The sequence below is a fragment of the Alligator sinensis genome, unplaced genomic scaffold, assembly GCF_000455745.1.
Source record: "Alligator sinensis unplaced genomic scaffold, ASM45574v1 scaffold85_1, whole genome shotgun sequence".
NCBI lineage: Eukaryota > Metazoa > Chordata > Crocodylia > Alligatoridae > Alligator > Alligator sinensis.
Window position 1 is genome coordinate 2,888,265 of NW_005841891.1, and position 17,040 is coordinate 2,905,304.

General features: G+C 43.4%; 1 protein-coding gene across 1 annotated transcript in view; it reads left to right on the plus strand.

Annotated features, from left to right (window-relative positions):
• The first annotated feature begins 199 nt into the window (after nt 1-199).
• Nucleotides 200-17,040, plus strand: part of KIF26A (kinesin family member 26A) — a 99,651-nt gene continuing 82,810 nt past the window's right edge. The window contains exons 1-2 of the mRNA XM_014517116.2: nt 200-231; nt 1,680-2,180. Coding sequence (XP_014372602.1) covers nt 1,815-2,180 — 366 coding nt within the window. The 5' untranslated portion in view covers nt 200-231; nt 1,680-1,814. The remainder of the gene's footprint in view (nt 232-1,679; nt 2,181-17,040) is intronic.

Consider the following 17,040-nt stretch of genomic DNA (forward strand, 5'->3'; position numbering starts at 1 on the left):
AAGGATCCCAGGGCCTGAAATTGGTAGAGGCCCCTGGGCTTGTGTCCAGTTTGCCCATTCATTAATTTGCTTGTGGGGGGGAAGGAGGACAGATTGAGGCCCCTGTGGTGAGGGAGGGGTGGGGCAGTGCCAATATCTCGAGTCATGCAAAGGGAGAAGAGCCTAGAGTAAAACAATTTCAATTCGAAGATCAATTCATTTGTAGAATGTATAGAGAGAACTGCAGTTCAGGTAAGTAACAATAGTAACTTCCTTTTCATTATATTAGTGTAGGATTGTAGGCACTAACCTATGAAGATAACAGTGAAAGCAATGCCAAAATTTCACCTGAGTAGTTAAGAAGTCTTTTAGGACTTTGAGTTTATGTTGCAAGTAAATGTCTCGGCCAAAAGAGAATAATAAGCAAAGCAGAAACGCCAATCCCAGATATTTTTTTTTAAAGCTTTATTGATGCATGTTATAATTAGAAACAGAATCAGTTGGTTTTCTAATAGGATATTCATTTCCTAGAGAGCAATCACAGCTTGGAATAAAGCAGCACATTTTTTTAAAGAGAATAAATCTGAGTATGCTTCTAGCATATGTGATGTGGCTCAGGTTACTAGCTTTGTCTGTCCATGTTATTAACAAGCAAATTAAACATTTTCACTTTTTTTAATTAAACAAATAAACCTTCAGCTGCACTGTGATCTTTCATTAAAACCTTAATTGTCTGGAGAGCTCAACGTGAGTGCTTGAAGTTGGTCAGTTCCATTGCATGGCATTAGTGTTGGTAGCAGATTTACAACAGAGCTGGATTTAATCTCTTCCTTAATGCTTACAATCCTCTGTTTGGGGAGGGGAGCTATTTGCATGTTTTAGGAGATAGGTGACAGTATCTCTGAAATGAAGGCACAGCAATAGCTTTAAAGTGTCTGGGCAGCCATAAAGTAAATTTGCAAGAAAAGGAAGATTGGTAGAAACAAAGTAAGTGTTGCTTTTAAATAGGCTTTGGTGCACGTATTGTGACACCTAAGGTGGCAGTGGGGTCCAAATGTGTTTCTCATCAAAGTAGTTGCACTGTAAGGAAATATTAGCACATCCCAGGCCACAGGGTCAGAAATTTAGTTCCCAGCTACCCGAGGAGCCAACTGTGGGCAATATCATATAGACTGTTTCTGATGCTACTTGATTATTCATTGCTGAGGGCGAGGACAACAAAACATTTACCAGGTCACGCTCTAATCTTTTTAGTGCTCTGAGGTCTAATTTTCATGGGTTTAAGATGATTGCATGTCTTTGAAATGCATTATGATATTAGTAGGTCTATACCAGAACTGGTATTGTTTCTGAGCATGAAAAACACAGGCATTTTAGACCTTTGAAAAGGAGAGCTAATTAAGAGGGTAAGTAGATGAGTAGTTATCAAGTGCACCACAAGTTCCACTGCTAAACTCAGATAATAATTTTCATGCTGGGCATTATACAAATGAAGCTCCTTATGGTTTGTTAATCAGTTACGGACTGTGAATCTGTCAGGCTGTTCAACACAAATGTAAGGTAGCACAATTCCTTCAAGTACCACTAAGGATGAAGAGTATGTTGTACAATGTATTTTTGTGTTTCTTCTCCCCTGCATTTGTGTTGACTGATTTTTTTTTTTTCCTCTTGTTTTCTTCTCCTCTCCCTACCTCCTTCAGGATCTGAGATTATCAGCTTTAATTTTTGACAAGCTTCAAGTGCCTGACTATTTACAGAAAAACAGGAATGAAGGGGAGAGCAGATGTGAAATTTGTGCCACCCACCTGAATCAGCTGAAGCAGGAAGCCATTCAAATGATCCATACCCTTAATCAAGCCAGCTATCAAGAAATAACTGATGCCCCCCAAAGCTCTGCATCGGTGACTAGTGTGTTACCGAGGATGGTCACAGTGTCATCGCAGAGAGACTTGCCACTCGTTGCTGGGCAGGTGGGTAGACAGTCTGGAAAAACAACAAACCTTTTCTCTGGGACAGAGAGAAAGAAGGGACTTGGATGGCCTCAAGGCACAGGCAATTTTCCAAACTCCAGTGTTCAAGTAACTGTGGCTCCCAGTGGTCTCAGTGGTGCATTGAGTTCAGTGACTATCCAGGCTCAGCAGTACCTCGAGGGCATGTGGAGTATCTCCAGGGTGAACAGCTTTCTTCCTCAAGCTTGTCTAGTAAGTACTGACAACTCAGATGAAAAGATTATTTTTAAGAGAATTAGCTCAAAATGGTCTGAAGGGCATCTCAATAAATCAGAGTTAAAAAACCACTTTAAAATTGTATACTTTCCAGCAAATATATATAAACAAATTTGCTTTTGATCTTGGGTGAAAGAACTACCTTTTTGCAAGTTTTTTTGCATCCACTTCACCTTTGCATATGCTGATAGTGGTGTTTGAATGTCACATCTGGGGTCTGATTCAATAGAAAAATCCTGAAGGCTAGGTACAGGCAGTCAAACAGCCTGAGGCTGAATTGATTTTAGTCTTTGCAGGTTAGTCTAAACTGCACAGATTAAACTGAAGTGGAAGTGAACAGACATTTACCTTTGATTGAGGAAATGCAGCCACATGCCTACATGGCTCAGGCCAGAAGCCAGGGAGTGCTAGAGCATGGCTCTCTGGCTGTGTGTTCACTTCTTCTTGCTGCCTCTGAGGTCTCTGGGATTTGCAATCCAAAATTATAGCAGAATCTGCAGGATTCTGCTCATCAGTACTTCTTCCTGCTTCCAGGTGCCTCTGGGATTTGTAGTCCACAGTTGTAGCCAGCAGTAAGTTTCAGCAGGGGAAGGGGTGTTTAACCCCCCTCCCAGGCCCCAGCCAGGGTTTTTGGGCAGTTGCCCTCCTGTAGGTGGGGCTGCATCCCCAGTTGGGCTTGCCCCTACCCCCTTGAGAGCCAGCCCTCGCTGCTTCCGGTAGGGAGCAGAGGGGTGGGGCCAGCCTTGGTCTCTGGAGCAGACAGCCCAGTCCAGGGTTGCAAAGCATGCTGGGATGCTGGAGGACTGTGCTTTAACTTGAACAAGGAAGGGGTCTGGGACAGAAGTTTCATAAACTGGTTTGACCCAAATCAGTTAAGTCTGATACTACATTCAACCAGGTTTATGTTAAACCAGTTTCAGCCATTTTGAAACTGGTTTATGTGCACTGAACTTCTGTTCTGTTACAGGTTTAAACCAGTTTCTGATCACTTAAACCAGTTTTTATGTGTAACTTCTGTCCCTAGTCCAAAGGCCTAACTTCATCTTGGGTGTAACTCCACAAGATTGAGGGGAGATATACCCTATGAATTTGACTCGATTTTGATTCTGCACTTCTAAAGCCTGGTTGAATTCAGTGGGTGCTAGAGATCGTATTACTCCAGTATCGTATCTGACCAGTTTATGACAAGTCAGGTCCACTGAAGGAGAAGGCTTTTCAGGATATTAGCAGGTTCTTTTGTACTTATAAAGGTCATTATACTTATGCTCCAAACTCTACCAAACTCTACTGATGTCTCTTTCAAACACGCATGACTTCTAAAATATATAATGTCTGTGTTAAAGGGGAAAAAAAATCTTATCGAGAGAAACCTGTTTTTTCAAGAGTGTGTGAATTGTAATATTTGTCTTGCACTGCCCATTGAGAAGCCTTTAGGAAAATGCAATAATTGTTGTTGGCTCTGTAGATGGCACTCTTCCTTTTGAGTAAGTTTCTGTAATAAGCCAATTCCTCATCAAGGTGAGAGGAACATTGTGCTGCTTCTGGCGGTGCCAGCAGTCAGATGAGATGCATACACGCTGAAGTCTACCAGTGGTCTTTTAAAAATGCTTCAGCAGATTTTGTAAGATGAGGACTACTAGTCATAGACAGACTTTAGTTTGGCATATTATATCACTGTCCATTATAGTATCGAGTCGCTACCTACTTTTGTTTGGGAGTTTCAGCTTGTTTGAGCTCCTGGTTCAGCTAGTTCCTTCTTCTAAAAAGCACTGTTGTGTAAAGGCACGGATATTTGTAGGTGATATTGCCAGATATTATGGGTGATGTTCCTTGCCTTTTGCATGCTTTCTGTATCATCACAGCCACAACATCACTCCAGCACTGTTGTGTAATGTTATTGTAGCAGAATCAGCTACTGTTTTCTTCCCTGAGGAGGCTGGCTAGGAGAAGGGAGTCCTTTTACACATGCACCAATACACACTTGGGGCTAGGCAGCTTTGCATAGAGCCCCCCTCCCCATCCTGTGGGGAGGAAGCAGGGGAAGAGGCCCTCTCCCGCACAGAATGGAGCCCCACTACTTCCCTCTCCAGCACAGAATGGATCCCCACTACCTGTCCCATGGGAGGGAGGAGCAGGGGGAAGAGTCTCTCCCTTTGGGGCTGGGCAGACCTGCACAGAGCCCCCCACCCCACCCTGTTGTGGGGGGGCAGGGAGAAGGGGGTTGCTTCACCCCAGCTGCAGTCCCCCACGGAGGGGGGGGAATTAACCCCCTCCCTGTCCCCTTAGCCTTAATGGAGTCATGCCAGAAGAGCTGCGGTCCCTGTTGGTGAGACCGGGAAGGTAGGGTGGGAATAAAGCCCCTCCTGGGCACTCTGACATTTAGAAGGTACTTATGTCCCTTCCCATCCCGTCACTGCTCCAGCAGTGGGGATGTGGCCAGATGCCATCCCGGCATGGCCTTGTTAAGGTGAAGCAGGCAGGGTGAAGGGTTAATTCCTCCTTCCAGGTCTGCCAGCCCCAGGGGCCACTGCCGCAGCCCCCTCCCCTCTGCTCTCCGGCTAACAGGCAGATACCAGCTCTGGTGGTGGGAGAAGGAGGGAAGAATTAACCTTATCCCTGCCCACTTTACCTTAACAGGGCCATGCCAGCCAGTATCTCGCCTTTATCCCGTCTCTGCTTGGGCTAGAGAGCAGATGGGCGGGGCCAGCGCTGCTCTGGAGCAGAGAGTGCAGCCCCACCCAGAGATGATGCTGGAGGACTCTGGTTTAACTTAAACCAGGAAGAGATCTGGGACAGACTTTGCATAAACCGGTTTAATCTCAATCAGCTAAGTCTGATACTACATTCAACCAGGTTGATTTCAAACCAGTCTTAGTCATTTTGAAACTGGTTTACGTGCATTGAATGTCTCTTCTATTACAGGTTTAAACCAGTTTCTGATAACTTAAACTGGTTTATGTGTAATGTCTGTGCCTAGCCTTAGTGGTTCCCAGCTTCAAATTTCTTCCTTTTGAACCTTGACAGATGATGGATAGGCTTCTCCCCTAATATCACAGTATGATTTTGCGGGAATTGTTTTCCCATTTCAGCTCTTGTAGCAAAATCAAGTAGTGTACACTGCAACAAAATGTAAGTGATTATTTAGAGAGATGCAAATATCAACAGTCTGGGAGAGGGTGCTCTTTAACAGGGCAACCACAGTTTCACTATGAAGTTCAAGGACTGCTTGTAGGTAGTCCTGACTATAGATTTCAGTCATCACCTGGAAGGACAATTTGGAACAGATTTCTAAAGAAGCCAGGAAATAAAAAAATCCAGTGTGATTTTTAAGAGGTGCTTTATACATAGGGCCAAATTTTGGTTGGCGGGGCAGCTACTGTGGCTCTGACTGCAGGTCTGGAGCTACAGCAGCTGCCTGCTCCCCTTACCTTGTACTCTAATACAAGATGAGGATTTTTCCCCCCAATTGAATGAGGGGGAAGACTTGTCTAGGATTGAAGGAAATACAGTATTAACGAATGAACACTCAGAACAGCATGTGAGGTAGGCAGCATTCTCATGGTAAAGACTGGAGAACAGACAGAGGCCAAGTGACTAGACCTGGTTACACAGCAGGTCTGTGACAAATATGTAACTTCTTAAGGTTATGCTTAGGAGAGCTGCATGGTGTATGTTTTATCAAATATTACAAGATCTAGTTTTTTACAAACATATCAAGAGCATTTTAATACGTCTTTCACACTTTGCTAGTTTTAAGATCAATAGTCATAAAAATATTTTATAAGTGATAGAGTAAAAGACCAATATTTTGCCTCAATCTTCAAAGCCAAAGTTTTGCTTCCAAAATCTCCCTTTCAAACTTCTTTGTAGTCCAAATAATGCCTTCAAACACTGCAGTGATGCTAGCGGGCTTCAGACTTTGAGGGGGTAGTCGTAATTACAGAACACTAACAAGTGGGCCATCCCAGGACCAGTCCAGATGTTGCCTGTCCACTTGTCTAGGGCAACTCAACCATCTGCCTTGGCTACCATGCCTTTGATGCAACTGAAGATGTTCCTAGGTGGGAGGCTGCCCATTTAATTGCCCTGATGCCAAGGGCAAATATGTGGCTGTGAACCTCACCTTATATCTTGACTGATGCTTTGCAGCTGGCATCCATATCCACAAACTCACCTGGCCCCTTAGCTGGGCTGCACTCAGCCTGACCTGGCCTAGATTTGGCCTCAGGTGTCCTTAGACCTGGCTGGGCCCCCCTGTACCCCCATACTGGGGCCTCTATCTTTCCATGCCTTTTGGAACCTCAACACCTGGCTCTCTCTCTGGGCTTCTGGGCCTAATGCCCCTTGGGCCTCAGGCCTCACTCAGTGGGCCTTGGCCCTGTACTTTTCTGTTAGGGTGTGCTTTCCTAGCCTTTCCCCTTTACAGGGTCACCCACAAGGTAACAGGAACTGAGGCTTTCTGGAACCCCATACTCACCCTTTACTGGGGAGGCACAGATATGGCATTTCCTGGAAGCTGCCCTGCCACAGGCAACCCTACCACACCATCCTCCCCAGCAGGGTGTAGTTTTAGGTCATTCTGCAGGACCAGGAACCTCCTCCATCCCTGTAGTTCCTGCCCTTTGCCTCCAGGCTGTTCTGGGAGCAGCAGCCAGTTGTGTGATGTTGCTCCTTTGGCTCCCTGCAGCAACTGCCAGCTTTGCTCTGTGGCATAGCCTTATACCCAGGTTCCTAGCCTCTCCACCAATCAGGTGGCCTCCTGCCTAACATGCGACTGCCTGATTGGGTCGCTCCCACCTGCAGGCTGCTTACTGCCTGCTCAGACCTCTTGGGCTGGGGGTGGGCTGGATCTGGCCCACAAGGCCATTCCATCTGGCTTGTGGGCCCCCTAAAAAATTTAGTTAGTTAATATTAATTTACTCCTGGCTGCCTGTCAAAGATGACAGGAGCTAGGAGCAGTAGGACCCAGGGGGAGCTGGCAGGACTGAGCAGCCTAGCCCTGCTCCACCCCCAGCCATTTCCCCACCTTCCTGCCTCCACACTGCTCCAGCACCATGTGGCTCCCGGCTGCATCATTGGACCAGGGAGCACGAGGGTGTGTATGTGATTGTAGATAGGGGCAGGGTGTGTGTGTTTCTAGTGTGAGTCCCACATGCACACCCCACCATACACATTCATCTGCTCCTCACAAACCCCATACCCACCCACACCTTCCCCCCCAACACCCTCAGCTCCCTACAAACTTATACCCAACCCCCCCATGCCTCCACCTTGTGTAATATGTAAGAGTAAGACTTCATTTTAAGCTGTTGTATACTCACCTCAATGTACACTACACAAACGCATGTAAACCAGGACAAAAATATTTTTTGAGATCAATTAATGAATGTTGTAGATGTTCGCATTTTAGAATATAAGTTAGTATTTTTCTGGTTCTGAGATGGCAAAACCCCTTGCTGAAAGGAGTACTTCTGGGGGCAAGGGGAGGGACTTCTGGTGGCAAAGGTCAGGAGTTACAGGGTGGGACTTCTGGTCACAAGTTGGTGACCAGGAGGCAGGGCATCTGTCAAGGGGTAGGGCTACCCATGAGGCTCTTGACAGCTTTCCAAAACTTGGTAAGTGGCCCTCTGCCTGAAATAATTGCCCACCGCTGTCTTAAAGTAACAGGCACAACCCGTGCTGTCACAAACATAATAACTGTTTTTATACAGGTTTAGAGCTGAAATACAGAACTCCAGTGTATAGATTGGGAACTTTCAGATGCATCTATAAAGGATACCTTTGGTGCCATATAAATTATGTGCGTGTCAGGATCAGGAACAACAGGTAGGGGTATCAGAACAGTGTAAGATATAGGGGAAACATTGAAGTAGCTTGGTATATGAAAGATATAGTTAGTTATGTGGTCAATAATTTGAACCAATTGCAATGCAGTTAATAATTTCAATATCTACTGACCAGCAAGCAATGATGAGTCATTTGGCCAACTAGAAAACAGTTTTTTGTGGGTCATATAACTAAGAAGGATAACTGAATGGCTAGTGAACAGTGTGATTATTAATACAGTTTATAGCAGCTCTCTTTTGCTCAAAGCTAGTCAGCCGAATGTAGTTTCATGAGGGGAGTGAAATGCAAGCCATGTTTAATAGTGCATATCTTCAGTATACAAAGTTTAGAATAAGTGTGGAGAAATGTAGGTATCCCAGATGTGATTGCCAATGTTGAATTTTAGTCAAGATGCTAATAAATTAAATTAGTGTAGGTGAAAGCCTGTTGGAAACATGCAGATATTGACTATTGTGAAAAGCCTTTGTGTATGTTCCCAGGTAACCATATTACATACCACATAAAATTGGTTAATGTAGCTATCCCAAGTGCAGTAAAAACATCAAAGTGAAATAGAGCATGTTTTGCAAATTGCTTTTTCTTGCATTTTATGCCAAAACAAAACTTGTCTGACATATATATGATTTGAATAAAAGCAAATGGTAGCAACTGTGCTGCCAAAGGTATTGAAACTCTTAAATCTTTAGCAGCTTTTCAGTTGATTTAAAAGTAATAAAAGTGTATATATAATGCTGTATAAAATAAAATAACCCAGTACAGAGCTCAGTTCAGCAAGGTGTGTAACCAGATCGTTTACTTTAAGAATGTGCAAGAAGTGAGATTTGTTTGGTAATATCTTTTATTGGAGCAGCTATATAGTTGGGAGAGATGTTAGACAAGATTGCAGGCACAAAAGGCTGTTCCTCAGGTCTGGGAAACAAGCAGATGCAGCCTAAGCTAAAGACCAGGTAAAACAAGGACTTTTAAAACTCCATTATGTAAATGAAAATAGTTGTTTAAAAAAAAAGGCAGTAAACGGGTGGAGTAAAAATAAGTTATCAGAAGTTGCTGCCAGCTACTGAGCAAATAAAGAGCAACTGATATAGATAAACCTAATAATGTAAAAGGATAAGACTGTTCCAAAGAGAAGATGGTTTCTAATTATGTGTGGAGTATAGCACAGTTAGCAGAAGCAGATAAATTGTAACATTTCTCCCAACTGTTTAGGTGGTCCAGTGAACAAAAATATTGTGAAAAAAATATTCTTTTTAACTGCTCCATAGGCTGTCATCCTTATAGCGACACTACGAGACTACTTAAAAACATGACTAGTCCAGTTGCAGCTTAAAGTTCTGCATGCATTCAAGTACCTTGATGACTTACTCATAACAGTGGGCCAGGTTTTCAACTAGCATCAGTTGGTACAGGTATATTATTGGGATCAGAGGAAATGCATTTAATTTACCCTAGCTGAGGTTCTGCCCAAGGTTGTTTTAATTACAATCAAAGTCTGTCTTGGATCATTGAAGACACAGTGCCTATTTCCTCAAATGTAATGAAGGCAAATGCATCTGAAGGCAGAATTTATCCACTTATTTCATTATGTTTATTAGTTTTGTAATGTTGGGGACTTGGCTTTCCTTGGGGATATAAATAATCAAGTGTGGAAAATATGGGAATGACCAGATCTCCTTCCTGGCATTTATGTTGCACACTGACAAATGGCACAGTGAATGAGTTTTTAAAATGATTTTTTTAAATCCTTTTGTATAGCTCTCTAATAGTTCTTTTATTAATAGAAAATGAAAGCAATTTAATTGAGGATTTTGTAACAACATGGGCAGGACTCAGTAATGTAACATTCAGTCTTGCCTCTGAGGTGGGCTGGCAGGAAACACTTGGATGATTTCCAGCATAGGGAACGTTTCAAATTCTAGAGCAGAGGTCAGCAATGCTTACCCGCAGGGGCTGAAATGACCTAGTTCAGGTCTGGGGGCGGGGGTGGCACGAGGACTCGGCTTCCTTAGCTGCTTCTTGCTGCCACCCGGCTGCGGCATGGCACAGGAAGAGCTCCCCCTCCATTGAAGCTTCAGGTGCTCACAGTGGCATGATGCAGGGACAACCCCTGTCCTAGGGGTTAAAAAGTCAGATCAACTGAAGCAAAGAGCAGAAGTCCTGAGAGGCCAAGATTACACGGTCATGTATAATAATTTCCTTTTTTCTTTCTTTAAAGATCTGGCCATTACAAGAATGCTGAAGTAATAGCTGGTCTGCTCCTATAGAGAGAGTGAAAATGGAGGGGAAGAATAATCTTGGAAGTTAGTGGCTGGTCAGTCTGTTTAACATGTCTGAACATCAAAGAGAAACCCAGTGGCCTAGTCTATATTTAATGATCCCTTCAAATAAATATGATGTTATCTCAGGGGAACATTGGGAAGGCTGTTTTGCCAAGTGAGACATCAGCAAGTGCAAAGAAGGGGAAGGATGGTTAGGTGTTAGTAGGATTTGGCAGTACCAGGTGTTCAGAAATTATGAGTCTGACCTCCCAAATTAGTTAAAAACCTGTGACGTTCTAAAAAACAAATTCCTCCCTGAGGGGAAATTTGTGTGTGATCATCCTGGGTTTGTAATTCAACTGTGAATGTAGGTGATAAAGTGCTGGCCTTCTCTTTTCACTTCATCCTGGGAACTCTATGTACTTTCTTCAAATCCCAGGATGTCGGCTGTGTCCATTGTTTCCCCCCTCTACCAGCTCCATCTTCTTTCTCCCCGATGCTATCCCATGTTTCTTTCATCCTCAGTCCTCCCTCCTGCATTCACTTCTCCACATAGATCTCCCATTTCCCTTCATAATTCTCTAATCATTATATTTTCATTCTCCATCACTCCATTCGCCTTGTACCCTTTCAGATTTGTGCAACCCCCTTACGTCTGTACAGCCCCTTAGTCAGCTGTCTGCTTCTCACATTCACTTCTTCATCATTTCCTGTCCTGTTCCCTAACAAATCCCCATTCCCTCCTGCCTCCATAATGTAATTTCCAGCATGTCCACATATCCCTCCCTCGCCCTCACCTGGTAATTAAGGGACTACCACCTTTCCAGCCTGTTGGAAATGTTAGGTTGTGACCTTTACTATGGAAGCCGCACTTCCACCTACATCAGTTGACAGTAACGGGAGATGATAGCCATTTTGAACCAAAGCAAATCTTCCGGAAATTGAAGACAAAAATAAGACTACTCCTTATCCAACACCTTCCAGATCACTTGCGAAAAAAAATTGTAAGAATTCGTAACACAGGAGGAAGGTGATGTAGGTACAGTAACGAGATAAAGACATCATTTAATTGGGCTGAAGACCAGGATATATGTCTCCTCTGCTGCTACATTTCCCTCTTTAGGTAAGCTGTCAACTTCAGCTTCCTTAGGACAATGAGAAGGAATATCCTCAAAGTTGAGAACCTCAGCTGACTCAAGTTACTGCCTGAAAAAACAGCCCTCTTGATCCTTCTCTCCTTTAGGCTAAGCAGTTATTATTACAGCCTCTCACAAAGAAACCAGTCCATACTAGTCTTTGTTGACAATTGAGGCAACAAGCAGGAATGTGGGCCCAGACTGCACTGTTCCCATCAGTGATGGATTTAAAACAAGTGGCTCCAGAGATTATTTGCAAAGGATAATCCGTAACATTCACTCTGTCCTGTCTCCCCCTGTTACCCAGGAAAGGTTGTTTCCTGGCATTTAAGCTGGTTCCAAATTAGATTTTCTTTAAAACTAGTTTCCTTCGTTCCAGTTCTTCAGTGTTGTCACACGAATTATTCCGGGCTATTAGTGATCTTCAGCGGGACACGGAAATTCAGGTTCATGGAGCTTTTGATCCTCTCAGTAGGTATATTTCATACTGTCAGTATGAAAAAGCTGACTCTTTAAACTCAAGAGATTTTGATTCCTTTGTACTGATTTGACAGGAGGTGTCCATGTTCCTATCTGTTCATCCATACAGCTTCCATTTATTCCATTTTGCTATAGACCATTTTGCACGGCTTACTTGTTCCTTTATGATTTCTAAACCAACTAAGCCTTGATTAGCATACTGCTCTACCTATTTTCTGTCATTTTTCTTCCCCACCTGTGCCCCCATGAAAGACATCTTTAGCCTCTGGACCTCAGAAGGTTCATCAAACATCTCATTTCCAGAGAAGACTATTTCTAAAAAACTAGAAATCTTTCCAGGAAGGCCTCAGGCCACTATTTCACATTGCCTAACTTGGTTGTTAAGGAATTTTACATTCATTCTAATATAGTGGTGCCTTAAGGCATTCAAGCCCATGCCATGAGGACCATAATAATGTTACTGTCAGATAGAAATAGAACTTCATATTGAACTTTGCAAAGCCACTCTTTTTTCCCTCCCCAATTGAGTCTTTCACCAAGAATTATGAAAGCATTTTATTGTCTGCAATTCTCACTTTGTATCCTGAGCCTCCCCCACCCCCCACCCCTGTGAAACTTTCCTATCTTTTTGAAAGGGGGGAAGAAAAGTAACACTGAATTTTGATTTATTTTCCAGTCTTTATTCCTACCTCATGCTATAGATAGGTACACGGGAACACAAAAAGTATGTAATATCCTAGGTGGACCTGGCAAAGAATGCCTTGCATTCGCAAGCTTGTCTAACTCTATCCCAATTATATAGTTGGTCCAATAAAAGATATTACCCTAAGAAATCCTTGCCTCTTGCGTACTTTCTGGACCATCATGGCTACAACATCACTCTTATGCTGTGGTAGTATCCTAATACACTGTTATTCTAGTTGTCCTTTGGTATAAAGGTTTAGTTTATCTATCAGTCTGGAGGGCTTTTTTCTCTCTCTTTTTTTTTTTTGTCCTCTGTCTAATGGATCTATTTATAAATCTCCTAGGGTTAATCTGTAGTAGGCACTCATACTTCAGAGGTGGGTGGAGAATTTTACATGGATGGGAAAGTTTATCTTGAAACCACTGATTCTTTTACCTGAGCTTTTTGGTTCAATAAATGTCTTTTAAGAACTGCCTTTCTGAATCACGTCAGAGGAATTAACCAACTTGCCTTAAAGAGTATCCAGTAGTCCAGGAGTATGCAGGAATTTACTGCTAGGACATAATTGTCCACTGGCTGCCATAGTGCTGACACCTGCATTATGCTCTCTTAAAATGTGAAATCCAGCATTGCCTCAGCAGCCAGGTGCTAGGATGGTGGCCTCTCTGTGTGGTGGGTCACAGGCAGAATGGTATGTTGTGCACTACAAAGACAGAGAGCAACAACATGATATGTGTCCCTTAACACAGGTATGTCAAACTTGCCTCATGCCCTGGGCCAGATCCAGACTGTGGAGAACTGTGGAGATCTTTGCAGGCTGGATCTAGCACACTGCAACTGTAGGTGTAGTGCCAGCACGGGGCATGCAGAGGTGGTGAGTGGCACAGGGCATGTAGTATCAGTTCTGATATGGGGCAGCACCCAGGTCAGCAATAGAGAAAGTGGGGCCGTGCACCATCTGCTATGGCAGTGGTGGTGGTGACAGGCCAAGCACCTATGGGGTACATGGGACTGTCGGCGTTCAGTCATCCTCCTGTTGCTGATTGCCACTGGGGCCCAAGCACCTTGGATTCTGTGTCAGGCGATACCCCCAACTTCTGGTTGCCCGCCAGTAGCCCAGTGGGCCAGATCCAGGTCACGGGTACTGTTTGACAGTCTTGCTTTAGAACTAGTTAGAAGTCAGACCAGCATTGCAGACTTTTCTTTCTTTTTAATTTTTGAAACGGAGGCATAAAAATGGCATCTTTATCATGTGACTATTCCAGCACTTGGATTAAAAAAAAAAAAGTGGGAAAATTTTTGGTATGTAGATGGAGTTCGTAGACTTGTCATCTATTTTGCATGCGTGCATTTAGAATGTGTTGCTGCTCCACAGAACACAGTATCAAATCAACTCTGCTAATTGAAAAAGATTTATTTTTTATTGCTAATGATGTGAGACAGTTTTGTCAGAGATGGTGTATAAAACAGTGCCAGTTGGAACTCCATTAATGTATGCATTTAAGTTCCTTTTTTTCATTTATGTGCATTATTGACTTTATTTCATTGTTGGGGAGATAATGGATTTATAATTAGAATACAGTCACTGTAATCAATGATGAGATTATTAGGCTTATAAATAGAACTTTAAGACTAAGATGAGCTAATTTCCCAGTGTAACAAAGAATCAATAATTAGAGTTTTGCTTTGAATCTTAAAGTAGTTCTTGTAAGATTCAAGCATAAAACACTTTAGAGAAGTAAACCATGTGAATTTCTTAACTTTGTACAAACTAAAATTATGGATTCTCTCTTACTCTCCAAAATTTAACTTATCTTTTAAGTGCAGCTGTGGAATGGGTTGCCTAGAGAAGTTGTGGCATCTCTATCTCTGGAGGTGTTCAAGAAGAGGCTAGACCGGCATTGGTCTGGGATGATCTATGCTTATGCTATACTAGGGTATTTCCTATGTTTCTGGGCCTTGCTGGTTGTCACATGGGACCAGGATGGAATTTTGTTTTCCTCTTCTGCTGTTATATGTATCAGGGTTTTTAGAAAGCCTTTCTTAGAACAGTTGGGTGTTGGCTACAGCCAAGGCTGGGGAATGTGAGTAGGGTGTGCCAGTGCTCCTGCTGGGATTTAAACCTGGAGGTTTCCAGCTGAAGGGTCTTGGCCCTCTGCTCAGGGTCAGAGCAATTGTTATATTTGGGGTCAGGCTTTACTCATGTCCCACATGCTTGCAGTCTGGTTTATGGGAATGACCTCAGAAAATGCACTGAGTGCATCCTTTGCCCTAACACAGGGGAATAGATTCTTTCCTGTGTGACTTGGTGCTCTTACTTCAAGAAAGATTTTTAAAAGAGACCAAATGGTGTCTGGGAAGCCTGCTGATCGACAACTCAGTGTTGCTGGGCAAGGATAAGAGATTTACCAGGCTCCTGCCACTTTCCTCAAACTGACAGTGCTTTACTTAGGGTGGCTTCTCGGCAGCTGTGATGATGAAGACCATATATGAACCTGGCCACACGCATCTAGAAGGAAAGGGGACCTTTTCTCTCAGTGACTGGGGTTGGGTCAAAATGTGTTTATACTTATTACTTAGTCATGGATAGACTTCTGAAAGCCTTCCAGATAACACAGTTCACTGGTCAGATAGTTTCTAACTCTAGTTCTGCAAACAAACCAAGATTGGGAGAGACTGGTAAAGAAAACAAAAAACAAACAAACCAAAAAGATCCTGACGAAGAGCTTTCACTTGCTGTGCATCTGTGTTACTTGATTTTGGGGGTTGTACTAACTCCCACGGACTGGTTGGCTCTAGTTGATAGGGATAAAATGATAAGGGAGCTGCGTGGCATGTCCAGGAGTTGCTGGCCTCCACCCTCAAATTCTAGTGATCTCTTGCAATAATTGGGGTCAGCATTGGGGTTGTCATGTGAGCCACCCTTCCCTAGTCCGTATGGTATCCTGTAGCCAACACCACAGTCATCGACACTGTGCTGTTTACTTCTAACATGTGGCACTAAGATGTGACCCAGGTTTTCTTGTGCCAGCAGAGCCCTTCTAGACATTGATCTGAGGACTACTTGTTTTTTCCATCTGGGTTTGCCTCTAATTTGAGTCAGCAGAGAGAGGAAAGGGAGGTGCAGAAGGGCCAAAAGATAAGAACAAGGAATTGTGGGATTACTGCTGGCAGACTTCCTGTGGTTTTGCCTTGCAGTGCCTAACGCATAGCAGAAAAAAGGGTGGGCTAGGAAGCGAGTGGTGATGGGGTTGATCCAAGAGCCAGGAATTTGGCAAAGCTTCTAGGCTTGGGGTGGACATCCAGGGGGGGACAAGTGTAAAGGTTTAAAATACACATGGTTAGTAAGTATAGGCTCAAGGATGGCCTCAGATTCAACCCTGTAGACATAGCCTTAGTGAGCAGCCAGCACATCTGTAATCTAGAGGGCAACACACATTTTGGGGCTGTAATGGCACCTTGTTCAGTAGACACGTGTGAACTGAGAGAACCATTCCCCTTTAATGTAGCCAGAGCTTGTGTATCTTCAGGTAAGGTACTAGAAACCTAGTGAACTGCACTCGGTATTAGACAGAACGTTTGGTCCCTAAGTTAAATTCAGCATATAGGCACCCCAAGTATGATCAAACTAGAAATTAGGAGGAAGAATCTTCATCTTCACCATGTTTGTTAATATTTCTGTGGGTCATACCATCGTATCTGAGCACCTTACACATTTTAACAAGGGCTTGTCAAGTAGGGATGTGTTGTTCCCATTTTACAGAGTAGAGCAACACCGGTACCGAGAGAGTAATGTGACTTACCCAAAGTCATACATGCATAAAGACTGCATAGCAGAGCCAGAGAAAGATTGCAGATCTGCAGTTTCAAAGCGTGGTGCCTTATGTACATGTCCAGCTTTCCTCCCCCTACTTAAAAATATATTGAACTATTGAAGTTTGCCTTAATGGAAAGGCCTTTCACATGATTTGTCTTCTGTTGGGAAAACACACCCTGGGCTGATGCGAACATACATTATTACAAGCTGTTAATTCCTCCCTTCACTTCCCGATATTGGCTTTTGTTGTTGTAGTCAGACAAGAGACCATTGACTGCATATTTGTCCAATTGAGTGAACAGTTCATTTTTAATTTTGACCAAAGTGGTAGTTTAAAACATATTGAGCAGCAGAGCAGTCACATTTCAGCTTCAGAAATTGCACGTATCGAAATCTTCATCAATAAACAACTTAATTTCAGGCAAGGTGTTTTGATTCTCTCTTTGTGACACAAGGGCTGCAGATATACGAGCATTGGATTTCCTTACCCTAACCTAACCTAATCCATTCTACACCAAGTCATGATTTTGAAGCGGCAATATCCACCAGAGGCTCCCTCCATTTGCAGCTGCCTTTTTCTCACTGACCCTAACACTGAACATCAGGTTTATGAAGC